Genomic DNA, 27483 nt, shown 5'->3' with positions numbered 1-27483 from the left:
GGCGGCCAGAAGCGGCTCCGAACTCTTCAGCGGGAGCAGGTTGGAGGCTGGGTTTCGGAGAGACTCTGGATTGGGGTCCGTCGCCAGCCCCTCCTCCTGGATCCGGCTTGATTTTCATATTTTAAAAGAGGATTTTCTCATTACCTTTGAACACCCCTTTTAACAAAATTTCTGGAGGACCTCGGTGAGGAAGACTGTGAGGGATCTTATTTTAAGGGGGAAAAAAAGCACCGAGGGGGCATTTATTAATTTTTCTTGGGTTTTGGAATCACCCTTTCGAGAGAGCGAGCGATCGAGAGCGAGGAGGGAAGAGTGGAGAGGACCCGCGAGGCGCGCCAGCCCGAGCCACCTCCTTCCCGGCCGCCCCCTCCCCACTCCCCCCGACACACACTCTCTAGCTGGCTCGCCGGCGCGCGCACACCCCCCGCGCCGGACCCGCACCTCGGCGGGCGCCACACTCTCGGCAGCCCGAGCAGCGGCAGCCGCAGCGGGATGGAGGCAGCGCGCACCGAGCGCCCCGCAGGCTGGCCCGGGGCGCCTCTCGCCCGGACGGGGCTCCTGCTCCTGTCGACGTGGGTCCTGGCCGGCGCCGAGATCACTTGGGGCGCGACGGGCGGTCCTGGGCGCCCCGCGGCCCCGGCTTCGCGGCCGCCGGCGCTGCTTCCTCTCTTCCCGCGGGCTGTGGCAAGCCAGTGGCCGGAGGAGCTGGCGACGGCTCGGAGAGGCGCCGCGCTGGGGCGCCGGCCCGGACCTGAGCCGCTGTCCCGGCCAGGCGGTGGCAGCGGCGGAAAGAAGCAGGGAGAAGGCGGGGTGCTGTCGCCTGCAGGCGCGCGGTGGGGACAAGGCACCCCGGCTCCAGGCAAGCCTGCCGGCGCAAGGAGGAGTCGCCGGGCGCAGCCCCCCAGTACCCTGGAACGCGGGGACGCCCGGGCCACTGCCTTGTCCGATGGTTCCAAAGGAAGCCGCCCTGCGGCCAAGGGTCTCCGGGAGGAGGGGAAGGCGCCGCGGGCCGGGGGAGCTGCGGCCGAAGAGCTCCGGCTGCCCAGCACCTCGTTCGCGCTGACCGGGGACTCGGCCCACAATCAAGCCATGGTGCACTGGTCGGGACACAACAGCAGCGTGAGTACCCTCCAGACCGTGGTCTCCCGACAGCAGGGCCGAATGCGGGGTGGGGGAGCGGGAATGAGGGACAGAGAGTTGCTCGAGGGTCGAGGCAGAGGCGGGGGCGCCCTGGCTTGTAGAGAGAACAGGTTCATCCGGCTTCCCCCACGCCCCCAACAGGTTAGCGGAGTTTGTTGTAAGATGGTGTGTACGTTTGTTTGCTGGAGACCCTAGGTTTGGGGCAGCCCAGAGGGGAGAGGGGCGAAGAAGTGTCTTAAAGACGAGCAGGGGAGGGTCTGTGGTCCCTTTCCCTGGCACACGGCTTGGAGAGTCAATTTTCCCCTCGGGCGCTTGAATTCGTGGGTGAGGACGCGGTCTGAATCGGCTAAGGACCCGCTGGGCAGACTGACGGATTCCTTCAACTGCCGAGCCTCCCCCGGTTCTCCCCTCCAATCACGCGAAAGGGGACGCGGGAGCTGAGGCCACTCAGACTCCCAGACTCCTGAGGGTCTTGGGGCCGCTGCTCTCCGCTCCAGGCGCACTTTCTTCCAGCCCTGGGGGGAGGCTGCGCCTAGTCCACCCAAGCCCCGGGCTTCACGAAACAGAGCCTCCCTTCAAAACCCAGGCAGCTGCCTGGGAAGCTGTAGGAGAGGCAGTAAAAAAGTTTAAAGCGTGAAGTCAAATTCAGCACCCATTCCGCACCCCTCACCCTGACGCATGCACAGGCACACCTAAGCCTCTGAGCAAAACACTCGCCTCGGCCGCTGCGTCCAGCACCACAAACGGCTCCGGGAGCGGAGTTGGGTCCCCGAGGTTTCTGCGCACCTCTCCACCCGGTTCTCTCCGCTGCCAGGTTCCCCTGAGAGCAGCTGCACCGACAGGTGGCGCCCTTGAGTTTCCACTCCAGCGGCCCCAGCGCTGACCGCCCCGCGTCCGGCTTGGAGTTTGAGGGGCCCAGGGCAGCTGCTGCAGCCCGAAGAGCGAGTTCGGAGGAGCTCCCCGATTCCCGCCGCCCGCCCGAGCCCAGCCCCTTGCGGCTGGGCCAAAGAAACGGCGGCGGACGCGCTCTCTGGCGGATGACGGGGGGTGGGGTGGGGGCGAGGGCTCCCACTGCCCTCGGTCCGCGGCTCCCACTTTCAGCCGGTTTGGGGAAGATCCTTTCCGTTTCTCTGGCTCCCCGGATCAGATCGGAACCCGGCGTTGGGCAGAGTCTGGAGGGTGATGGATGTCTGTATAGGCCGCTTTGGGGGAACTCATTCGATGGGAAAGCTCCTCCCCTCCCCTTCATGTCTCTCTTTATGACTGGCATCAAAGATTTTCTGGGTAATTCTCACCTTATTTTAAAGGGGCTCTGGGGTGTCGCAGGGGTGAGGAGTGAATAACAGGAAAGCCGGGAGTCCGCAGAGTGTAGCACATCTGCGCTGCCCGGAACACGGTTTCTGGTTCTCAGTTACACGCGCAGCCAGCCCAGCCCGGTACGGACGCTGGGTTGGAAGGATTTGTGCGTTCGGCTCCCCAGCGGCGCGGTGGCTGGCTTCATCTGCCTCCGGTGAAGGCCCCCATAGCTTGGGGGGCGCAGCTCTGGCCGTAGGGGGTGGGCATCGCAGGCCTTGGCAGGGCTGAGTGACTGAAGACTTGGAAGTCTCCAGAGGCACAGAGGGAGAGGGGGAGAGAGAGGTAATTCTCTGACAGTAGGGGGTGTGAATCTCAACTTCGTTTTAGTTTGATAATGAGGAAGTGTGTGTGTGTGTGTGTGTGTGTGTGTGCGCGCGCGCCCGCGTGTGTTCATGTTCATACTCCACGAGGGGGATGAACAGGATGCGTGGAAGTAAATGTACCTCAGGAAGAGGAGGTGCTGTCGTTGCTGTCCTCACATATCTATGACTGTATTACCTCCACATTTGGACAGTATAAATCCACAGTGCCTAAAGAGTTTTCTTATGTCTCTGCTTTTACTTGAAGGGTCGTTTTTTTGTGTGTTGACTTGTCCCCTGAAGATGGAATTTGAGAGAGATCACTTTTTGCAAATAGTAGTTACATCTGCCTGTCTTCAATGCAGTTATGCAGCAGAGGAGGTGAGGGGACAAGTCTAGCCCTATGCCCCCTGGGGAAATGGCTCATGTTGAGTTGAAAGAGGGGCAGAAACCCTGGGGGATGGACCAGTTGGCCTTGGAGCCCTTAGTGACAGCAGTGAGAGTCCGGCACTCTGCAAACAGCCCACAGGATGCTTATTGGTTGTGTTCTTGGCCAGTCTTAACTGTCCAAGCAAAGGACGCAGCAACACACGTGGGTGCAGGGATCCCATCCTGTCCTTTCTTTCTGTTGGAGAGAGGGACTGCCTCTTTGCCTCCTTGGCTGGACCTGCCTCTTCTGACCACACTGTGTAGGCAGTTTCAGTGAGAAAGGCTTCGCTCAGGATCAGATCTGTGCTGCTCTGGGGGAGGAGGGGGAGGTATGTTAACATGGTGCTCTCTTTGAGTGAATCTAAGGAGACAACCCCTGCTAGAGAAACTGGGAAACCAGCCTCTGTGACATGACATTACCAGGCTAACCCCCCCATTCCTGAAGGTAGCAAAAAAAAAAAAAAAGATGCTCCAAATAAAAGTCAGGGTGAGCGGTGAGTGGGATGATGAAGTTTCTGCAAGCTTCCTTCATCATTGGTTTCAAAGTGGAGAGAGATATCCTAACACTAAGCTCTTTTGATGTGAAAAGAGAGTTCCATCTTGCCTCTGATACCCGAAGTATTAAACATGTCCTTTTCTGGGAAGACCACCAGTTTAGTGTGAATACTAGGGTTTCGGCCCTCCTTCCAAGTGCCTTTGGTGGACCTCATTACTTGACATGAATTCCCTTTGTGGGAGGGTTTTCAGTCACCCCATCAAACTCCAGTCTGACAGTTGGCAGTCAGGCCTGCAGAACTGGACACGCTCCACTCCATTTGTCCGTGTGCCTAGGGACACCAGGGTAGAAGGAGATCCTTGTCCAAGGCTTGGGTCATGTGTTCACTTTGGTTCAACGACTGTGGTCAGTTGGCTTGGGGGGCAAAGGAGAAAGTGCCCAGCAGGCTTGTACTAGAAGGTGTCGGGAAGGACTGGAGTCTGGGTCTCCCTCTGACCCTTACTACCCTGCCCAGGTGTTCCTGGTGAGAGATGAGTGAACTTGGGCTTGGAGCCTCTACACTGGAGAGGCATTTGCCACCCTCTGTTTTCAGCAGTCTCAAGCTGGATTCCTGGTGATTAATGGGTAAGAGAGTGTTTCACAAACACCCGGAGGGAGCTCCATCCCCACAGCTTGCAGGGAAACAGAAAAACACATCATTCTGCCCTTCTCCTTCAAATGAAGGAAGATGCCTGCTGCTTGCTTCTTGAATTGGCAAATGGCTCTGGAGACTGGAAGGTTGTAAGGGCGACAGTCCACTTCTCCGTGCCCCCTCCTCCTGGGAGTAACCCCTGATGGGGATCCCCCATGCATGGTACCAAGGTGAGAATGTTGCATTCTCCCTTGGATGACCCCATTCCTTTCCAGCAGCGACTTGTAGCCTGCTGCCCCTGCAGTGTGTCTGGTTGAAATGACTTGCCAGAGAGTAGTTTTCAGTTAATGTGCCCAACACTACACTTTGGTGTAGAGAAGCAGGGAATGCTGGTAATTGCAGGTTCCTCCAGATAACCCTTCCCTGGGCCTGCGAGGGGGTGGAACACACAGATGTTCCCAGGCGGGATTTCATACCTTTAACTAATTCAGCTGGACTGTGTTCTAAAATATTTACTCCTAATGTGCAAAATAGTGACAGCTTTGATCATATTAATTGTATATCACTCACTGGAGCAGCTAATTGTGGCTCTCAAGCAGATTTTTCAAATAGCTTTTGGCTAGATTGTCTTGCCTTCATCGTCCCTGCTCACAAGCCTTGTGTCACAATATCTTAATGCATTTTGCCTTCTCAGAGGCTTAATAAAGAAGGCTGCCACAGAAGCCATTCTTCAGGGGCTGGCCAAAAAGAATCTGTTTTTAATTAATATTACAAGGGGAGCCTCTCCTTTGAGCTGGAGCTGGGGAATGCAGTGGGACATCACAGCCCTAATTGCTCCCAGTCTGGCCTGGGGTTGGGGGTGGGGTGGAGGGAGGAGGGGGCTGGACACAGGCTATTTGTCTCTATTTGTCTGCTCTGCGTTTCCTTTGATGGCTGGGTTACAGGGTGTGATTTGCTTCTCAGATTCTGCAGTGATTTCCAAGGTGAGCAGAATTTGCAAACTCCTTAATTGGGAGGCCTGATTTAATGATTGCAGAAATGCGGTGGTTGGAACTTGCTTTGCACTTGGCAAAGAAGAAGTGCTGGGAAGTGGCTTCCCCAATTGTGTTGGATTTAAGAGAAGTGACGGTGGGGGTGGGGTGGGGGGTGGAGCTCCAGTGGCAAGAAGGCTCAGGGGTCAGAAAGGAGAACTGCTTTTTCCTTGGCCTGCATAAATCTGTTATTGTCACTGGGGAATTTTGGAACTGGATGGTATGTGGGCTCTGAATCATCCTGTAAGGAGTAGAAGGCTACAACAATGCCAGACAGGCCGAGATAGGAAGATGCTTCTGAAGAGCTGGTTAATCCAAGGCTAGGTGCACCTGAGGCCTGGTGACTTGACTCACCTGTCGATTTCCTGCTTTCTTTGGCCCCCTTGGCCGACTTGAGACACTTTTCTTATAGAGGGAAAAGATCAAAGCATGATTTTTCAGCGAGCTTGGGAGGAAAGAGATCTAATGAAGTTGGAGGTGGAGAAGAGAGAATGTAGTGTCAGTGGGCCACCTTGGGTAAGCGGAACAGACCCTGGGGGATGGGTGGAAGTTGGTCACCATCCTTATCCCCTGGCATAGGGAGTGACTGAGAGAAGGGTCTGGATGGTGCTTTGGTTTTGCTGGTAGTGAGTGGAGATATGAGAGCTCTCACATGCAGGAGGGACTCAGCCACGTTTGACCAAGTGGGCGAAGGATGACCAGCCTCAAGTCTTATTGAAAAAAAGCTGTGAAGGAATTGGAAGCCCTTGTCCCTTGGGATATCAGTGATGTGTTTCCCAGGTTTTTTATAACCTGACCATGATGGTAACCAGAGGTATTTCATCCACTATGTCTACATTCTGGCTTCAGTGTCTTCACCTTCTTGTATAAACATCCAAAGTCCTTTACCCTGGCATTTGGAGCCCTTCACTGCATATATCCTGGGTCTACTTTTCTACTTCTCTGTTTGACTGTTCCCTGATGGATTCCTTCACTCTAGCCAAGGGATCCCCTTCATTGTCCCAAGCGCCTTCTTGACTCTGAGTCATTGCTCTTGAGGTCTTCTCCACTTACAGTACCCTTCTTCCTCTGTTGCAATGCATCTGTTATTCACAGCTCTGCTCAAGATTCAAATGCAGTGTCTCTATAGAACTTTTGTTAAAAATATTTGTTTCCCTTTTTCCTAATTGTTTATAGAATATAAGACTGCGTCACACATTTGATCATGTTTAGTACTTTATTTTTAATCTTGTATCATTTTGTAAGTGTTTTCAAGGTGATGGATGAGGGATGAAATAATTACATCATCTCCCCCACCCCTCAGTGTGAGTTTTGCTTTTCTCCTCGTGGTACGGGACACACAGTGCTTGTCACATAGCTCAGTGTGTACTTACTGAACTGACCCGCTCAGCTGGACAGCACCTTAGCTATGTGGGGAGGACCGGTAACACTGTCTCTTCATAGCACTGAGTTAATATATACCTGGTTTATTATTTCATATGTGACTTTTAACACTATATTTGGAGGCATCTCTACCCCACTTAGTAAGAAGATAGAAACAGGGGCTAGGCAACATTCCTGGCTTCTTCGTCTTGGACTTCAGAGATCAGATGGACTCACAGAAGGTAGTCTACCACTCTCTGTGTGTTTCCTATGTGTGTGGCAGTGTTCTGGGCACTGTGGGATTGGTAGGGGTGTGATGGAGGGAGAGACAAATAAGGATAAGACAGCATTTGCCTCAAGGTCCTTCCAATATGCTTTGGATATGAGACTGCTGTTTTGTAAAGTTAAATAACACATGACAGCAAGATAGAAGCCATGGGGGTGATACGTGGTTAATCGTCAAGCAGTTGTTTCTGGCTATGAGCTCAGGGGAGAGAGGGTCATTGTGGGAGATACTATGGCATTGAGACTCACAGAATGTCAAGGCGGGAAGTGCACGTGTGAACTGTTTTCATCACATCACTCAGCATAGAGATGAGGGATGTGAAGCTCAGACAGAAACATGGCATCCTATGGTCTGGACTCTCCACTGTTCCTTTTCTCTGTGTAGCCATCCCCTACTCACTCCCAGGTTTCTCCTTGAGCTTACAGACCATTTTTTGTCCAAAAGGATTATGCATTTTCACTCAGGGGAGGTAGGATGCTGCCCATTTTATAGGTAGTAGACAGAAGTCCGGGATGATTATACACGAGGCTAACCAAAGGGGCTCACAATTAAATTCCTTCCTCTGGTTCCCTGTGTTCTACATCCACCCTGGCCACCCAGTGAGGTGTCTGTAGACGATAAATACCAAGCTCCTCAATGTTGGACAATGTGTGTCTTACTAAGCGTTGTTAATGGGGGCCTCTTGTGAGTCACCTCATTATTCGAATTAGTGAGTGAATCAAGCCTGGTTGCATCACCAGGAACATTTTGCTCATTTATTTTGATCAGTGTAGTTTGGGTTTAATTATTTATGGAAATGCTTTTCTTTATAGTACACTAATAAATGTGTTGTAGTAAATTTGGAAAAAGTAATGGAGTCTAAGAACTTCAGGCTTGCACAAATAGCTTTCTTCTGTTAACTCCTTGCTGGGGAGCAGAGGAAACTATCCCTAGTGGGTTGAGATCAGAGGGCCCTGGAGCACAGTGGGACCAGCCATATAGGACTGGTAGCCAGTAAAACTGCCCACTGCTAAGTAGGGGCCTGTCACTTGGTACACGCAGGAACCTAACTTAGGGGAAAAACTGGAAATAGAGCCATATAGGGTAATCAAGGATCCTGTTAGGTTGTGGATTGTGGGGTGTTTGGTCTGGGTATGAACTCATACTTGAGTGTATCCATCCTGAATGCAGTCTTCTTTAGAGCTTATTGGGGACAGCTGTATAGGAAAGAGTTAGGAGCATGCATTCTGGAACAAGGTGCCTGGGTTCAAATCCTGCCTCTGTCTCTTAATGGTGGTTGACCTTGGGCAAGTTGTCAGGCTTCCTTTGCTATTTGTACGCCTATTAGAAGAGAGTGATAATAATAATACCTTTCACATTGGGCTGGAGTAAGGATTAATGAGATAGTGTACATGGCAAAGTGCTTAAAATAAGTGCTGGACCTGTGGCAAGCCCTGGGGAGATCTTAGTTGCTTTAGTTGTTATTTTTATCTTGGAAAGGGCTTTCCCTTCACTTTCAGATGGAAACATTGAAGCAGAGGAAGGAAGTATTTGCTCCGAGTTTTCAAGTGAGCTAATGGCAAAGCCTTGGCCAGAACCCTCAGGAAGATGCTCATATCAGGCATCCCCTATCCTCAGCCAGATGAGCCTTTGCAATCTCTCTCTTCTGTGTTGTGCTGAGATAGACAGTGAAAGAGATAGACGAGGGAATGAATGGGGACCTTGAAATCCCTACTCCGAATTTGTATCAGAAACGGTTAGAATTCGATAGTTAGAACAAGGTTAAAGATTACACTAATTAACAGCTGTTATGTTGGACAGTTTTTGGGGGGATTTCATTGAAGCATTAAGACAGACATCCAGAAAGGTGGAGAATAGCTTCTCTTGGCTTGGGCATTTGTAATTATACTTCACAGCTCATCTCAGAAGACTTCTTAAAGGAAGTGAGTGAGTGGAATGTATAGCTTCAGGGAAGTAGGAGAAGAGTGGGCTGCTGGGGCTGGTGGATAACTGGAGCCTGTAGTGACAAAGACTCATCTACATGGAAGCCATGGGACAGACCTTGATATTCCCTTTGCTTCTCCTCTTGATCTCCCAGCTCTCTCTGCTTTGTGCCTGGTGTATCGGGACTATCCACGACGAGAACTGTCTGCAGAATATCTGCAGCCTCTTTCCCAGAAACATCATGCTGGCCAAACCCACTGTTAATTTTGTAGTGATTTATACACATCAAGATACAGGCTTGTCTTCCCTTTCTGCTCGCACCCTCTGCACCAAGAATGGAACCCGAGATCCCTACACAGACACTAGAGGGAGTGTTGTCCTGGGAAAGAAGTGAAAATAAATAGGATGAAATAATAAAAAAAAATGCTGCACAAGGAATTGTTCCCAAGGAGAGAAGAGGAGAAACAGCACCCTGCAGGTGCATTGTGGGTAGGGTTGTTTGGTGACCCCTAGATGTGTATTGACTGGCAACAGGGCAGTTCAGTCATGGTGGGGTTGATCATTCAGCCTCTTTCTGCAGAAAAGGGAAATGGGTGTTTTGTTCAAATATGTCTGTTCTGCAGTCCTTTCAACCTATTAATGACCCAGCTAAGACTCTAGAAGTAAATTCAGCAGGAAGCGGTACTCAGGCTTGGTTCTCCTATCTCTTTTGCGTTTTCTCCCTTTCGACCCCTTCACTTCCTGTGCATGGTGCATGGTCAGTAGAAGCTTATTGAGTTGAATGTAATAAGCACTTTCTTAAATACTTAGAACTGCCTGGGTAAAGAATGAGTGTCTTGGGGCTGTAGGACAGCCTCTTATTGCTGCCCCTGGGCCTAAGCTCTGCACCCATGGACATGTCCGTTCCCTCTCACCAGCGCTGAGATTCCCACATGCCTGATTCGGGGCTTTCCAAGTCTTTTTGGCATCTCTAGTGAGGTAGGCAGTTTCTCTTCCAGATGGTTAGAGTCAGGTTAAAGATTACACTGCTGCATCAGAAATGAACTTTTTCTTTTTAAAATCTGTTCTCAGTGGGAGATGGGGAACAATTACTGAACTGAACATTTTTTTAGGGCTAGAAAAGTAGCTCAAGCTGCCATATCTGAATGTGATTACATGTAGTGGAGCTACAATAAGAGTTTCAAGACCTTAAAACTGGAGATGCAGAGAAATTTGTTTTCCAGGGTGGTGGCAGGTAGAGGAAGCTATTTTTAGAGGCCTAAGAGTTGCTCATGTCACTGTGTTGCTGTCAGTGTTACTCATACTTGAAACTGAACTTTTGACTGGAAGATTTCTCAAAATTCTGAAACATCTTTTGGGTTATGAGAAGATGCCCAAATAATAGCAACTTTGAACAGATGTCTGAGCCTCAGTTTCACTGGCTGTAAAAGTGGGATGATAGTGAACCTGTGGGTTGTTGGTTATCTTAGAGGCAGTGCGGGTCTAGAGTATAGTGTAGTATAAAGGGCCTAGCAGTGAAGGCTATTATGTTGGCTGAGGATGTTCTCATTATTCACCGAGGCAGGAAATGGTGTAGGCTGAGTATCTGTCCATGTGTAGCACATCTGTTGGTTCCCTGCCCAAACCCCCTTGGCACTTGCCGTTTCTCTGCATGCTGGCCTGACTTCTAACCACCAGCACCAGGGGCTGTTTGCCCAATAGCACTCACTTTGATCACAGGGGCATAAGCTGGGAGAGTCAGGGAATGAATTCTCATCAAGGAATTGGGAGCAGCCACCTATCAATGACCAGTGGAAGCTGGTGGATAAATAGCCCAGCTCCCTTACCCTTTGGGGTGAGGTAAATCTGAGGCTTGTTTTCTACACTGTCTCCCAGCGTCAGTGGGATTGAGCCCCACTTGCGTACTGGGGTAACTTGCTTGCTTTATGAGCTGCCTTCTCCCCCCTCTCTCATTGCCCCACTCCCCTAATAGTATTTCTTGGGATCATTTCCCAAATAAGCACCTTGAAGTCAAGTCTTTCAGGGTATGTTTCTGGATACCTGAAACTAAGATACTTGGTTATTTCCAAGTGTGTTAGTCTGGGCTCTCTAGAGAAAGAACAATAGGATATATGCACCCAATATATATCCAGTATGTGTGTGCACACACACACCACACACATATACCCCTCATTGTAAATCTCTTTATGTGTATATAAGTAAATATATATGTATGTGTATGTATGTGTATGTATATGTGTGTGTATGTGTATATGTATATCTTTAAAGAAAGTTATTGTAAGGAATTGACAGATACTATAAATGGGGGCTAAGAAGTCTTGAATCTGTAGCTGGGAAGCTGGAGACCCAGCTGTAGTTCCAGTCTGAGTTTGAGTCTGAGTCTGAGGGTAAGAGAAGACCAGTGTCCCAGCTTGAAGATAGTCAGGCAGAGAGAAGGAATTATTTCTCACTGAGCCTTTTTGTTCTAATCGGCCCTTCATGGTTTGGATGAGGGCACTCACACCGGGAGGGCAACGTGCTTTACTCGGTCCAGTGATTCAAATATTAACCTCATCCAGAAACACCCTCAGAGACACACCCAGAGTAATGTTTGACCAAATATCTGGGTACCCCATGGCCCGGTCAAATTGACACAAAAAATTAACCATCACACCAAGCCAGGAATTTCCCTCCTATTCTTTTAAAAGCCTGTTCTGGGGGCGCCTGGGTGGCTTAGTCGGTTGAGCATCCAACTTCGCTTAGGTCATGATCTCGTGGTTTGTGGGTTCGAGCCCCGCGTCGGGCTCTGTGCTGACTGCCAGCTCGGAGCCTGGAGCCTGTTTCAGAGTCTGTCACTCCCTGTCTCTCTGACTCTCCCCTGCTCACACTGTCTCTCTCTCTCCTAGAAATAAATAAAACATAAAAAAAAAAAAAAGCCTGTTCTGGGGCTTCCCATGGTCCATATTGGGTGTGGGGAGGGAGATGAAGTCCCTGCCCCTACTTCTTTTTTTTTTTTTTTTATTTTTTTAAGCATATTTATTTATTTATTTATTTATTTTACAAATAGTTTATTGTCAAATTAGTTTCCACATAACACCCAGTGCTCATCCCCACTAGTGCCCTCCTCCATGCCCATCCTATGTTTTTTTTTTTTTTTTTTTTTACAAATAGTTTATTGTCAAATTAGTTTCTACATAACACTCAGTGCTCATCCCCAAAGTGCCCTCCTCCATGCCCATCCCCCCCTCCCCCCCACATCCATCAGTCCTCAGTTTTTGTCAGCATTCAAGAGTCTCTCATGGTTTGCCTCTCTCCCTTTCCCCCACCATTTCCGCCCTTCTTCTCCCGCTTGTTCCTCCGTCAAGTTCCTCCTAATCCTCCTATACGTGCAAACATATGATATTTGTCCTTCTCTGCCTGACTTATTTCGCTCAGCATAACACCCTCAAGGTCCATCCATGTTGCTACACATTCCCTGCCCCTACTTCTGAGAGGTCCTCCTTTGAGTTGGCACCTTCCAGAAGAAAGGAGCAAACTCCAGGTCTATGTTGAGTGGCAGGAACATGGTGCTGAGATTTAAGAAGGGGACACACACTTCCAAATTAGTGTTCACTGTCATTTCTCAAGGCTAAGGTCCCTGCCTCATTTAGGGCCTGTGGTTGGTCTTCACAATACATAATACAGAGGCTCCCTAAAATTTTGACCTCTACCTGCTGGCAGATGGTCTCCTGCCCAGGAATGGGTTTGATTCCTCTTTTCTTTAGGTTTTGTCAGGATTTGGGCAGGGAGCAGTTAGCTTTCCATTGGTATATTCCTTCCTAAGATCTCATCAATGAGGGGCATCATAATAAGTTGGGGAGAATACTTGCCTGGGAGCTGAGGTCTGTATATTTGGGTTTCTGATGTGTGGCAACTGCCTTTAGCAGGTCACCATTTCTTAGGGAATGAAAACTCTTCAGTATATATCTATGAATAAGAGTTTTTTTTTTTTTTAAATGGGTGCATTAATAAAGAGAGGGTCTAGGATGATGATAAAATACTGAAAAATGCTTGTTTCAAGCATGCATAAATTTGGTTTTAACCCAAGCAGATGTGCCATTCATTCATTCATTCATTCATTTTTTTCATTCATATCTTTGCTGCGATGCTAATTAAGTCATTGAATATTCTGGGATTCAATTTCTTTATCTATAAAATGGAAGAGCTGCATAAATTGATACAGGCCCATCTCAGCATAAACTAGATGTGACACTAGGTCAGTCATTTCCTTATGTGTGAAATGGGGACAATCCCATTTACTCCCTTTATGTCACAGTTAAATAATGACATAATGCACCCAGAAGCATTTTAAAAAGACTGCTCCTGAAAGCAAAATGAACAGGGCGTTATGAACTCAAGGTGTTAGTTCACCTTACCTCTCCTTTATTCTTTAAGTGGCTGGAGGTCCTTCCACAGCAGATTTGAGACCCTGTCCAGCAACCACCTTGTTTCGCCTTCTCCCAGCACAAATAAAACACTTCCATTAGCACATATCATGGTGTTAACCACCTCAGGCTTCTTATTCCAGGCACAATGCACAATTTATTTCAAGTCACATCTGATATAATAAAATTCTCAGATGAGAGTGTAATTTGGATGTTTGAAAAAAACGTTTCTTCCAGAACTTGACCTGTATTGATTGCTTGGCCTTATTCCTTTCAGATAATATGAAGCATTTGGGGAGCATCTGCTATACTGCCTAGTGATGCCGACTAGACACCCCAAAAGTATATGGTCTTGGGTATGGGAAACACACATTGGGAAAATATTAGGAAGAGAGAACGATGGAGATACTTAGGAAATTCATTGGATGTAATCTAGAGCACAGTTAATGGAAACTAATAATATGTTCAGCATATTATGCTTGTTTTTATTATCTGCAACAAGGTAGTATGGTTGACAATACTGAGGACTAAATCTGGACATGATGAGAAGTGTTTGAGCTTTGAGATTAGGTAGATTATTTTATGTTGTGACAGTTGTTCTGAGCTCTGCCATATTAGTTTGGGCTGTAACCTTCTTGTACTGCTCTTTGTTTTTTTTCTTGAGTTTCTAATTGTTTCATCTTCCTCACAGACAGAAGAAACTATCTGCTTCTTCACCATTGTGCCAAGACATTCCAGCTTCTTAATTGTATTATTGGATATTCTAATTTATACTGATTTCTTTCTAGTTCTGTCTTCCTGTTCTCATCTTACTATTTCTATTTATTCTACTCATGGGTTCATTACTTCTGCTTATTTTGGAGGGCTCCATTCCTATTTTAATTTATTAAAAAATTTTTTTAAATTATTTATTTATTTTTGAGACAGAGAGAGACAGTGCATGAGTGGGGGAAGGGCAGAGAGAGAGGGAGACACAGAATCTGAAACAGGCTCCCGGCTCTGAGCTGCCAGGACAGAACCTGATGTGGTGCTCTGATCCATGAATCGGCAGATCATGACCTGAGCCGAAGTCAGATGCCTAACCGACTGAGCCACGCACGCGCCCCTCCATTCCTCTTTTTTGGGCTGATTTTCATTTTTCTGTGGTTTATCCTCAGGTGTTCTTTTGTAGAGAGGGTAGGGGAATGTCCTGGATTATTCCTGTGTCCTGACATAAATATTGATAGATTGCTTTTAATTTTCAAGAAATCCTGGCTTGGATAATAAATTACATGTTCATGTCTAAAATTTATTTGCCTTTTGCATTGGCTTGATGGTTCATCTGGACATGGAAATCTAGGATCAAAAAAATTTCCCTTGGGTCTTTGAAGTACTTAGAGTACTTCCTGGTTTTGCACCTTCTGCTATTTTTGGGTTATATGTTTCCCTCTCCTACTCAAGACTAATCAGGGTAAGGAAAGGAGGTGTCTAGCATGGGCCACCTGTGGGTTTGTTCAGGTCACTGACGCACAACTCTTTAAGGAGACCTGATGCATTACAACCAGATTTATATAAAATCGGCAGCATGGTGTAAGGGATTAAACTCCACAGAGCAGTTTGCCATAGATGCTTATTATTTGAATACCTTTAATATAAAAGTCAGCCAAAAAGAGTAGTTTTAGCTATTTGTCATTTAAAAAATGTAAAATAGCTTTTGAAAACGTCATCAATATTCAACATATATTTGTGGAGAACCTGCTAGATGCCAGGCCCTGCTCATTTATAAGGGTGATCAGTGCTCTGAAAGAGAGGTTCGTGACATTATCAAAGATTACACTAGACACATTTAACTTGGAGAGGGCAGAGAGGCAGAAGCAGATGAGCTGAGATCTCAAATATGACAGGGTTAATTAGGTGAAGAGGAGAGGGCAGATTGTTCTGGGCATGGAGCTTCTGAGACATGAGGGAAGAAAGTATCTGAAAGGGACAGAGAGAAGGACAGAGAGAGAGGGTTTGTGGGCTTGAGGCTGCCGAGAGATGAAGCTAGACAGACAGGGATGGGTAAGGCCTTATGGATCTAGGAGGAGGAATTTTCTCCATCTTAAGATGGAGCCATTGGGAGGCTTTAAAGTAGGAGAGTCATGGAATTAAATTTGCATTCAGCAAAACCACTCTGATCACCCTATGGGTTAGACAAGGAAAAGGAGACTGGACTGTCGCTGTAGCTAGAGAGGGTGATGGCTTGGGTGGTGGCAGTGGAGGTTGGTGAGGAGAAGCCAACTGAAGAAGTATTTTGCAGGTGTAGTTGATTGTATTGTTGGTTTCTCTGTGTAATTCTTCAGCCCTCCCTATAACCCCTTTTGTATTGGGCCTTGGTAGTACCCTTTCTCTGGGTGTGGGGCCTTCCTTCTCCACCTCCTAATTTTGGGGTTGGCCTTGTGATGCACTTTGGTCAATAGAAGTGCCAGTTCTAAGCTTAGTTAGCAAGAGGCATCAGGTGTCCACCTGCTATCTTGTGCCTGTGCACAAGGGAACATGCCGAGGCTAGCTTGCTGGTCCTAGGAGAGAGGACAAGTCATACGCAGCCACTTGCAGCCAAGCCCAGCCTACATCAGCCTGTCCCAGCCAAGAGCAGCACTGCCTAGCTGAGCGCAGCCGTGTCAGGCTGCCCTATATATTTATGAACATAAATGATTCTTGTGAGGATAAGTGGTTGAGATTTGAGTGGTTTGTTCCTCAGCATTTGTGCAGCAAAAGTTAACTGACAGAGCAGGTAGAATCAACAGAACTTGATAGATTGGATGTAGCAAATCTGTGGGAACATAACTAGAGTATAAAGTGAGGCTCACCTGTGTTTCAAGGTCATTAGCCTCATACATGCTCAGGGCTGTACTTAGGTGTGTCTGTGGTGGTTTCCTGTCCCTCACCTCTCTTTGTAATTCATGGCTTTTTCCGGAGCTGAATGAGATAGGTCAGAATTCATGGTCCAAAAGAATTAATCTTCCCCTTTTTTTTTCCTTCTCACTCTTTGCAGCAGCCTGTTCAGATTCTAGCAGAGCATTGGAGCTGAGCGGTCCTCAGGTCCCTCAACGGGGGCCTTCAAGCCCTAACACTCAGTGTGTTCTTGTTAGTTGAAGTCAGTTTCTGTTCTAGCTGTGAAGATGGGATTTCACTGCAAGTGGGGAGAAATACAGGGCCAGAGATCTTCTTGGTCTTGACTGATTATTTAAAATATATTAGTTCTGATAAAATATTTAGCTTTTAAACAACAAATTTAATATAGGGAATTGTGTTTTATTTATTAATTGCAGTTGCAGGGAGATTGGTAGGAGTTGCGCTAAAGTGCACTGTTGTGATTTTGCAAAGTATAGTAATTACTGTAATATTTTGTTGAATTATTAATATCTACTATGCCTGCAGGAACATAAGCCTCTGCAGTCAAATTCATTTCATGATTGCCTTTTCCCCCTCTGGTTCTGTTTTGTGTTTTCTTCTCTTTCTTGTGCACTTATGAATTTTTTAAGAAATGGAGTTGGCGGGGCAGGGTTGATTATATGGTGTGAAATACCATTGTCACGCCTTGTAACTGAACGTAGGCAGGCAGGAGAGAAAACCTATGGTTCCTTGATGATCTCTTGCCTCAGCCAAGCCTGTTTGCGGTACCAGACTGAGGGATGCTGAAAGGGGCATGTCTGGGAAGAAAGGACTCATCAATGTACCTTTTCAGGAGCTGTGATGAGGAGAGAAAATGGTGGGGAGGCCATGTGCATGCACATGTGTTATGCGTCCACGTCTCAGAGCACACAGAGCTGATCTTTCTTGCAGGTAGAGTTGGCAGGTATTTTGATGTATGTGTTCAAACAGCACTAGCCTCCCTTAGTAACTGTTTCAGCAACTATTCCTTAGTGTCTGTTATGTCCCCAAATAAGATCATTGTGGATGATGATGGTAATGATGGTGATGGTGGTAAGCTTAGGTGTGTGGATGGGCTCGTGCTGTGATAGGACTCTAGATCCATGTACAGAGCACATGTAGGAGTATCCCATTGGTTGTGATTAAATTGACATTGGAAGACCAGCCACCATACCACCACCTACCAGCTTTACGAAATGACCCAAGTCAGTCAATAACTGAGATTGAGTTTCCTTATCTGTTTCATAGTTGCAGGAATTTGAATGCAATCATATATTTGAAAGGGTGTTATAAACTAAACATTTCCAGACATATTTATGGGAGTGCCTTTGCTATTAAATCGTAGGTGAAGTTGCTTGCACTGTGGTGTGATTTTTGAGGGGAAACAGGAAGTATTCTCTGCTTGAATTTTGTTTTTGTTTTTACTAGTAACTTTACAATTTGAGAATTACTTCTTTGGGTTAAACATTATTCTCTCTAAGATCCTCTTAAAATATCAGTAATTGAGAGAGTATTTTGGAGCTGGAAAGAACAAATAATGATCTAATGAGATCCTTTTCCAGATATGGGAAGTGTGGCCAGGTGAGATTTTGGAGTGATCAAATTCACCAAGATGGTGGAACCACCCACATAGTGTCCATCTCCCTGACTCCTAGTCCAGTGCTCTTCCTGCAGCACCCTGATGCTCTTCCATTTTCCATTAAGTTCTCAATACAGTCTCAGGCTTTTTCCCCCAGAAAGGAACCTCAGGCAGAATGAATACATTCAGTGACTTTGGGGGAGACAGAGGGGAGGGGATGCTCTGGGTGACATAGTTGTGCTTGGATCAGTCAGGTGGACCTCACTCCTCCCCTGACTGGCTCTCTCACACGGGGCAGGTTACTTTTCTGAACCCCAACTCTCTCTTTTATAAAACTGGGATTATAATCCCTATTTTACATGGCTGTTGTGAGGATTTAGTGAACTTGAAAGGCTTGGCAAAGTTCCTGCCCTGTGGTGAAGGATACTGGAAGGTGATTTTTAGATGGTAAGTGGTCCTGAAGGCTAGCGTGATCTATCTCATAGTAGGTCTCCTTCTGAGACCCGTTTTCCCTACTGTGAGGGTGTGTGTGAGGGGCGGACGCAAGTTGCATCATCCAACACCACCATTTCCCTTCTCCAGGGTAGGGGAGGAGGCGTCTGTAGGATGTCCAGGGGAGGAAAGACCTGTAATGGCCAGAGGAATGAGCCAGGACTTACCAGTGGCCCACCCTTTCTCTTTAATCTCAGACACAGATCCAGCCCCATTTAAATGTCCCCCAAGGCACATGTACCCCAATGTTCATAGCAGCACTCTCAACAATAGTCAAAACATGGAAAGAGCCTAAGTGTCCATTGACTGACAAATGGATCAAGAAGATGTGGTTTATCTATACAATGGAATACTACATGGCAATGAGAAAGAATGAAATTTGGCCATTTATAGCAACATGGATGGACCTTGAGGGAGTTATGCTGTGTGAAATAAGTCAGGCAGAGAAGGACAGATACCATATGCTTGCATGTATAGGTGGATTGGGAGGAACTTAATGGAGGACCATGGGGGAGAAGAGGGGGAAAAATAGTTGGGGAGAGGGAGGGAGGCAAACCATGAGAGACTCTTGTATGCTGAGAACAAACTGAGGGCTGCTGGGGGTGGCAGAGAGGAGAAGGGGGGTGATGGGCATGGAGAAGGGCACTTATGGGGATGAGCACTGGGTGTTATATGGAAACCAACTTGACAATAAACTATTAAAAAGAGATGTCCCTCATAAGGGATGGGTGGGCAAGAGGTGAGAATGAGCATCTTCGAAGATTAGGTGATTCTGAAGATGAGGCAAAAGTGCTTGCATCCACATACTGCACAGTTCTGTATTCTTACGGGACTCCTCTTCTTGGTTTATGTTACTATTGTGGTTTCCTGAATCCCTTGCCCTGAGTGGGACCCATTGCTTCTTGTGAATTTATGGCAAGTAAGTCAGGGCTCTGGCAATTGGGAAGAGGATGGCATTTTCTGACACAGAAAGACACATGAAACACCCCAGAGCCTGTGTCAAACTCTCTGGTCTGGGGGCCAGGCCAGTGTTTGCCTCAAAGTGTAAGAAAGAAAGAGAGAGAGAGACACAGAGAGAGAGAGAGAGAGAGAGGGAGGGAGGAAGGAAAGAAGGAAAGAAGGAAAGAAGGAAAGAAGGAAAGAAGGAAGGAAGGGACCAGGGAAGTGGGTTCAGTTCCCCTTTCTGGTTCTTTGCCTCCCCTCTGCTGAGCACCCTCCACTGTCTTCCTTCTCCCCACCCTGGGAAAGTTTCTAACATCAGTCCTGTACTGCTTCAATTCCCTCTCCTGAGGTCTTTGGGTTTAATTGCCTTTCCCCCCAAGCCTTACTGAGGTATAATTGAAGAATACAAATTGCATATATTTAAGGTGTACAATGTGATGTTTTGACATATGTATACATTGTGAAATGATTACCATGTCAAGCTAACATATCATCACCTCATATAGTTACTGTATGTTTTTTTCTTTTCTTTCTTTCTTTCTTTTTTTTTTTTTTTTGGTGGTAAGAACCCTTAAGATCTATTCTCTTAGCAAATTTCGAGTATGTAAAATAGCAATATTAACTGCAGTCACCATGATGTACATTAGATATCCTGAACTTATTCAGCCTGCATAACCGAAACTTTGTACTCTTTGACCAGCCTCCCCACTTTCTCCTACCTCCTAGCTTCTGGCGGCCACCTTCCTACTCTCTCCTTCCATGAATTTGACTTTTTGAGATTATGCATGTGAGATCACACCCTGCCTTATTTTACTTAGCATCATGCCTTCCATGTTCATCCGCATTGTCACAAATGACATGATTTCCTTCCTTTTTAAGGCAGGACAATATTTCTTTGTGTGCATATATGTACCACATTTCCTTTATCCATTTGTCTTTTGATAGACACTTAGGTGATGAAATATCATATTGTGGATAATGCCGCAATGAACATAGAAGTGCAGATATCTCTTTGAGATACTGACTTCATTTCCTTAGTACCTCTGGAAGGCATTTTAGGGATAGGGACTGAAGGGATTTTAGGGATAAGGCTGAAATCTTAGCCTGTCCTATTTGTGTAACTTTTCTGTCTTCAGGGCTGGCATCAGGGAGAGGGTTGCAGCAGGGAGAAGATGCCGTCTCTGGCCAGAGATGCTTGTTACTTTTCTGACCCCTGCCTGAGCCTCAGAACACCACTAGGAGATGAGAGTGAGGGCCCTGACCAAGGACTGGCTTCCATCTGTTTCGTGGTCACATGCTTCTAATAGTGGGTTTTCTTTGGGTAGGGAGGCAGGGAATTGGGGAGAGCACTACCGTCTCCCCTGTCCCTCCTTACATCTTATGTATTTATTTAAATACATTAAAAACAGCAGGGGTGGCTCAGTTGGGTGAACATCTGATTCCTGATTTTGGCTCAGGTCATGATCCTAGGTTGTGGGATGGAGCCCCGTTTCAGGCTTCTCTTTGAGTATGGAGCCTGCTTAGGATTTTCTCTTTCTGTCCCTCTGCTGCTTTCCCCTGCTTGCATGCTTTCTTTTTCTTAAAAAAAAAAAAAAAAGAATACACACACACACATTTACATATATATGTACGTATGTATATATATAACACATGACCTTTGCCACTTGAACCACTTTTTTTTTTACAAATAGTTTATTGTCAAATTAGTTTCCACATAACACTCAGTGCTCATCCCCACAAGTGTCCTCCTCCATGCCCATCCCCCCTCCCTCCCACATCCATAAGTCCTCAGTTTTTGTCAGCATTCAAGAGTCTCTCATGGTTTGCTTCTCCCCCTTTCCCCCACCATTTCCGCCCTTCTTCTCCCCCTTGTTCCTCCGTCAAGTTCCTCCTAATCCTCCTATACGTGCAAACATATGGTATTTGTCCTTCTCTGCCTGACTTATTTCGCTCAGCATAACACCCTCAAGGTCCATCCATGTTGCTACACATGGCCAGATTTCATTGTTTCTCATTGCCATGTAGTATTCCATGGTATAGGTAAACCACATCTTCTTGATCCATTCATCTGTTGATGGACACTTAGGCTCTTTCCATGTTTTAGCTATTGTGGAGAGTGCTGCTATGCACATTGGGGTACATGTGCTCCTATGCATCAGCATTTCTGTATCCCTGGGGTAAATTCCTAGCAGTGCTATTGCTGGGTCATAGGGGAGTTCTATTGTTAGTTTCCTTAAGAACCTCCACACTGTTTTCCAGAGAGGCTGTACCAGTTTACATTCCCACCAACAGTGTAGGAGGGTGCCCGTTTCTCCACATCCTCGCCAGCATCTCGTGTTCTCTGATTTGCTCATTTTAGCCACTCTGACTGGCGTGAGGTGGTATCTCAGTGTGGTTTTGATTTGTATTTCCCTGATGAGGAGGGATGCTGAGCATCGTTTCATGTGTCTGTTGGCCATCTGGATGTCCTCTTTGGAGAAGTGTCTGTTCATATCTTCTGCCCATTTCTTCACTGGGTTGTTTGTTTTTCGGGTGTGAAGTTTGGTGAGTTCCTTATAGATTCTGGATATTAACCCTTTATCTGATATGTCATTTGCAAGTATCTTTTCCCATTCTGTTGGTTGCCTATTAGTTTTGTGGGTTGTTTCCTTGGCTGTGCAGAAGCTTTTAATCTTGATGAGGTCCCAATCGTTTATTTTTGCTCTTGATTCCCTTGCTTTTGGGGATGTGTCAAGTAAAAAGTTGCTGCGGTGGAGGTCAAGGAGGTTGTTTCCTGCTTTCTCCTCTAGGGTGTTGATAGTTTCCTGTCTCACGTTCAGGTCCTTTATCCATTTTGAGTTTATTTTTGTGCATGGTGTGAGAAAATGATCTAGTTTCATTCTTCTGCATGTTGCTGTCCAGTTCTCCCAACACCATCTGTTAAAAAGGCTGTCTTTTTTCCATTGGATATTCTTTCCTGCTTTGTCAAAGATCAGTTGGCTGTATACTTTTGGGTCCACTTCTGAGTTCTCAATTCTGTTCCATTGGTCTATGTGTCTGTTTTTGTGCCAATACCATACTGTCTTGATGACGACAGCTTTGTAGTAGAGGCTAAAGTCTGGGATGGTGATACCTCCCGTTTTGGTTTTATTTTTCAGTATTACTTTGGCTATTCAGGGTCCTTTGTGGTTGCATACAAATTTTTGGATAGTTTGTTCTAGTTTTGAGAAGTATGCTGGTGCAGTTTTGATTGGAATTGCATTGAATGTGTAGAGTGCTTTGGGTAGTAATGACATCTTAACTATATTTATTCTTCCTATCCATGAGCATGGAATGTTTTTCCATTTCTTTGTGTCTTCTTCAATTTCCTTCATAAGTTTTCTATAGTTTTCATCATACAGATCTCTTGTATCCTTGGTTAGGTTTATTCCGAGGTATTTTATGGTTTTTTGTGCAAATGTGAATGGGATCAGTTTCTTGATTTCTCTTTCTGTTGCTTTATTGTTGGTGTATAAAAATGCAACCGATTTCTGTACGTTGATTTTGTACCCTGTGACTTGGCTGAATTCTTGGATCAGTTCTAGTAGGCTTCTGGTGGAGTCTGTCGGGTTTTCTATGTAGAGTATCATGTCATCTGCGAAGAGTGAAAGTTTGACTTCCTCTTTGCCAATTCTGATGCCTTTGATTTCCTTTTGTTGTCTGATGGCTGATGCTAGGACTTCCAGCACTATGTTAAACAACAGTGGTGAGAGTGGACATCCCTGTCGTGTTCCTGATCTCAGGGGGAAAGCTCTCAGTTTTTCCCCATTGAGGATGATGTTAGCTGAAGGCTTCTCATAGATGGCTTTGATGATGTTTAAGTAGGTTCCTTCTATCCCAACTTTCTCGAGAGTCTTTATTAAGAAGGGATGCTGTATTTTGTCAAATGCTTTTTCTGCATCTATTGACAGGATCATATGGTTTTTATCTTTTCTTTTATTGATATGATGGATCACATTGATTGATTTGTGAATGTTGAACCAACCCTGTAACCCAGGAATGAATCCCACTTGATCTTGGTGGATGATTCTTTTTATGTGCTGTTGGATTCGATTTGCAAGGATCTTGTTGAGTATTTTTGCATCCGTATTCATCAAGGATATTGGCCTGTAGTTCTCTTTTTTTGCTGGATCTCTGTCTGGCTTGGGAATCAGAGTGATGCTGGCTTCGTAAAATGAGTCCGGGAATTTTCCTTCGATTTCTATTTTTTGGAATAGCTTGAGAAGAATTGGGATTAATTCTGTTTTAAATGTCTGGTAGAATTCCCCAGGGAAGCCATCAGGTCCAGGGCTCTTATTTGTTGGGAGATTTTTGATCACTGATTCGATTTCTTCACTCGTTATGGGTCTGTTCAGGTTTTCTATTTCTTCCCGTGTGAATTTTGGTAGTGAGTGTGTGTTTAGGAATTTGTCCATTTCTTCTAAGTTGTCCAATTTGTTGGCATATAATTTTTCATAGTATTCCCTGATAATTGCTTGTATTTCTGAGGGGTTGGTTGTAATAAGTCCATTTTCATTCATAATTTTATCTATTTGAGTGCTCTCAATTTTCTTTTTGATAAGCCTGGCTAGAGGTTTGTCAATTTTGTTTACTTTTTCAAAAAACCAACTCTTGGTTTCATTGATCTGCATTTAAACCACTTTGAAGTGGCATTGAATATGCTCACATTGCGTAATCATCAAGCACCACCACCACTGTTCCTCTCCTTAGCTCTCTCAGTACCCAAACAGAAACTCTGGTTATGGATCAGTGACTTCCCATGGCTCTGAATTCTCTGTGTCAGTATCTGAGCAGGTAAGGAGGCTTCCAGTTTATTCCTCAATTCTCCCTTCTCCTAACCCATCCCTAACCTCTCCCCCTCTTCCCCTTTTGTCCACTATAGGGGTCTCTGGTGTTGGGGATGAGGAGGCTTGTAATGTTCAGGGCTGAGAAATGGGCTGCATTTCCACCCCCCGCCATGTTCCATGTTCTTTATTTATGAAAATAATCACACTTCTTACACCCAGAGACCTGTGCCTTCTTCTACCCTCAACTTGTTCTCTTGGCATGGGTGCGATATGCCAGATCATGGACAGGCTGGCTGGGTATGTCCAGTGCAGTCTTGTACTTGGGAATTTGTCTCAGCTAAGCCTTTTTTTATGGGAGACTTGTTTCTATGCAGCTGAGATCGGAAACAAACACACTCCGTAGTTGAGTGGTTATGACCTGTATTCATTATTATCTTTGTCATTATAAGTAGTGAATGATGATGAGTTATACATTGTGGTGTGGGCACTTTTATGTATTTACAAATAATGTATATCATCCTGCAATAGTTCAGAACACATTGTGAGCAACTTTCAAATTGTGCTTTAGTGCAGTGGCATATGCTGAACAAAGAGCAATTCAAATTTGATCTGGTCTTTTGGGAACTTGAAATCTAAGATGAGTACATGTAACTAGAGAGGGCTGGAAATGTTAAACCAACAATGGCACCCAGAGTGAAACCTTTGGAGGAGGCAATCTAATTTCCCTAGAGTCTACAATATGTCAGGTGGGTGTGCTGAGTGTGTTGTATGTGCCCTTCCCTCTGCCAATAAGCTACAAGTTAGGGCTTACAGATGAGGAAACCGTGATGAAGAGAGGTTGCATAGATTGCCAGGGTCAGATTGGCTAATAAGCTACAGAGTAGATAATGAAATAGAAGACCATACCCTTGGAAATGTCAGGTCATTGAGTCTGCTATATTAGTGACCTAGAAATCAGGGGGTTATAGAGTTTGGGTGTTGGAGTGGGCTCAGAGAACCAGAGTGAATGGCTGGGTAGAAGTGAGGAGATGGGCTTTTATTTCATTCTAGAATGATGCAATTTTGTAAAAATCATAGACAACATTTGGTCTATTCCCCTTGTGTGCCAGGCGCTGAGCTGTTACCTCTGCATAGAGCATCTCATTTAATCCTAACCTTTCTGAATCATCTACTATTATGAGCCTCATTGGAAGGTTGAGGAAAGAAAGGCACCGAGGTACTGCATACCTGGCCCAGGTCACACAGCGTCTGAGTGATGGAGCCACAACTCTGGCATGGGCTGAGCTGACTTGAGAGCTCCTTACAGGCAGGGCCAGGGAGCCTCTCTGCAGTCTGCTTCCCTACCTGGTCCCAGCAAGGAGGGTGAGGCCCCAGGATTGTGAGGTTAACCTACTGATCCCACCAGGGCTAAGATGGATTTCTAACCCCTGGACCTTTCACCAGTGAGACCCTCCTGTTCTTCTCTAGAAGCCCTCACTGAGCATTTGTTCTTAAAATCTGGTGTTTCCGGGGCCAGGAGCAGGAGGAAAAAAGACTCAGAGGGAAGAAGTAATGGTGTGTGTGGGAACCAGGAGGGAGAGGGATGAGGTGAGGCCAGATTATGCACGTCCCGCTGGCTGTATTTTTGTTGGCAATGGGGAACCCTTAGGAATTCTGAGCAAGGGTTAGATGTAATTATCAGCAGCATCAATCCTTCTCAAACCACCAGGAAACCCATTCTCCTTCCTAGGTGGGAGGGAAAACAAAGGTTTAGAGAGGTGTGGCAGCTCCCCTGGAGACTCCCAGTTAAATTGTTCCAGGCAGCAAAACCAGAAGCTCTCTCCTTCTCTGAGATGGGGCCCTGGCAGCTGCTGACTTCTTTCCCCTCCCTCGGCACCCTCCCTCCCCATCAGCAGGGCCTCCTGCCCGCTTCCTCCCTTCCACCAGGAGCTCTGCACAGGCCCTCTCCATTATTAGAGCAACCAGTGGGGTTCTGCTGTAATTAAAGGAAGTCAACGGGGGGAAGCAAAGCAGAGCAAGGGGAAAAAACAATCACCAACAAAGCATCTTATTTCCCACGCAAACTCCCTACAACTAGTGTCTATTGGCTTTCATGGGAACCTGCTTGCTTTAAACACAACAGAGGGAACCCTCACAGGATGATGTGGGAAAGCCGGCTGTTAAATTACCATCAGGCTGCTGGGGGGGAGGATTATTTACCCCCCCCCCCCATCAGATGTTAGTGTTGCGAGAGACTTTTAAGGTCTTTTAGTGCAATTTCTCTCCCAAGGCAGCTGCCCTCCATCCTCTGCCCCTCCCAGGACAACATTTCTGACACAGGTACCTAGCTGTCACTCTCTCCAGCTCCCTAATTTTCAAGACCCAAGCTCAGGTAGGGATAGGAAGACACTTTAGCTAAGGGAAAACCCCCAAAAAGCCCCCCAAACTGGCCACCCACGCCTGCTGTCATTTACGGCTTGACTCCGGAAATGTCTAATTAATTCATTTATCCAATTAGCCCCTTGCTCTTTGAAATGCTTTTTCTTGGTTGCTGAGCAACCAGGATAGACTTTCAACACATGCATGCTGCTGGTGAATGAACCAGTAGTTTTTTTCTTCACCCTGTCGCCCCTCGCCCACCCCCCCTTCTCCTTTTATTTTCCTGATGCACAGTAATGAAGACCATCTCCACCAATCTCCAGCCTCTCACCTTCCCCAGGCCTCTGGATGTGTTTGCTGCCCGACTTAACACATCTCTGAAGGTAATTTTTATGCCAGGCATTTTGTCATGGACAAGGAGAATGACAGAATATACTGGTACACAGAGATGCGTTTGCAAAAGAATGGAATTAGCCCTGCTCAGGTAGGACCCAGGAAAAGCTTTGCTGGTGCCTGGGGGCTGGGGGGAGGGGACCTTGGCCAAGGTTAGGCTCTTTGGGAAGAGGAGGGGCAGACTCTCTTTAGGGGACCAGGCATATTAAACAAGGGCAGCTCAACTAGGCTGCAGTTCCATTTGTTTTAAAGTCTGTCCTTCATGGGGAATTGTCATCCATCCCCGGCCTGGAGCGCACTGTGAGCAGTCAACAGGAGGGGGGATTTTAAGGGATGCTGAAAGGGACAATATCAACCTAGGAGGCCTGGGAAGTGCCTTGAGGAATCATCCTTGAAGTGTAACGTGCTCCTATTTCGGAATGTGGAAATGCCACATACTGCTTCAGTGAGTTAGAATGTCAGAAGTGGACTTTGAGCCCTAACTTCCCCGTTTCCTTGCTTTTATAGATGAGAAAATTGGAGCTTTGGGAGGATAAACAGTTTGCTCATAGCCAGCGTTTAGGTCTCCAGGGTCCCAGGCCTTCTCAGTAGACCATACTGCTCCTCTTCTATTTTATTAAGGGGCCCTTGTCCATAAAATAAGTCGCTTGAGTCACTGAAACTTAC

General features: G+C 46.5%; 1 protein-coding gene across 1 annotated transcript in view; it reads left to right on the top strand.

Moving 5' to 3' along the window:
* Positions 1-492: 492 nt before the first annotated feature.
* Positions 493-27483, top strand: part of SORCS3 (sortilin related VPS10 domain containing receptor 3) — a 584073-nt gene continuing 557082 nt past the window's right edge. The window contains exon 1 of the mRNA XM_039218779.1: positions 493-1119. Coding sequence (XP_039074710.1) covers positions 493-1119 — 627 coding nt within the window. The remainder of the gene's footprint in view (positions 1120-27483) is intronic.

This window comes from Hyaena hyaena, unplaced genomic scaffold (genome assembly GCF_003009895.1).
Source record: "Hyaena hyaena isolate Hyena2069 unplaced genomic scaffold, ASM300989v1 scaffold_778, whole genome shotgun sequence".
Taxonomy (NCBI): domain Eukaryota; kingdom Metazoa; phylum Chordata; class Mammalia; order Carnivora; family Hyaenidae; genus Hyaena; species Hyaena hyaena.
The sequence above is the reverse complement of the archived record's forward strand: the minus strand, read 5'-3'. Positions and strand labels throughout refer to the sequence as shown.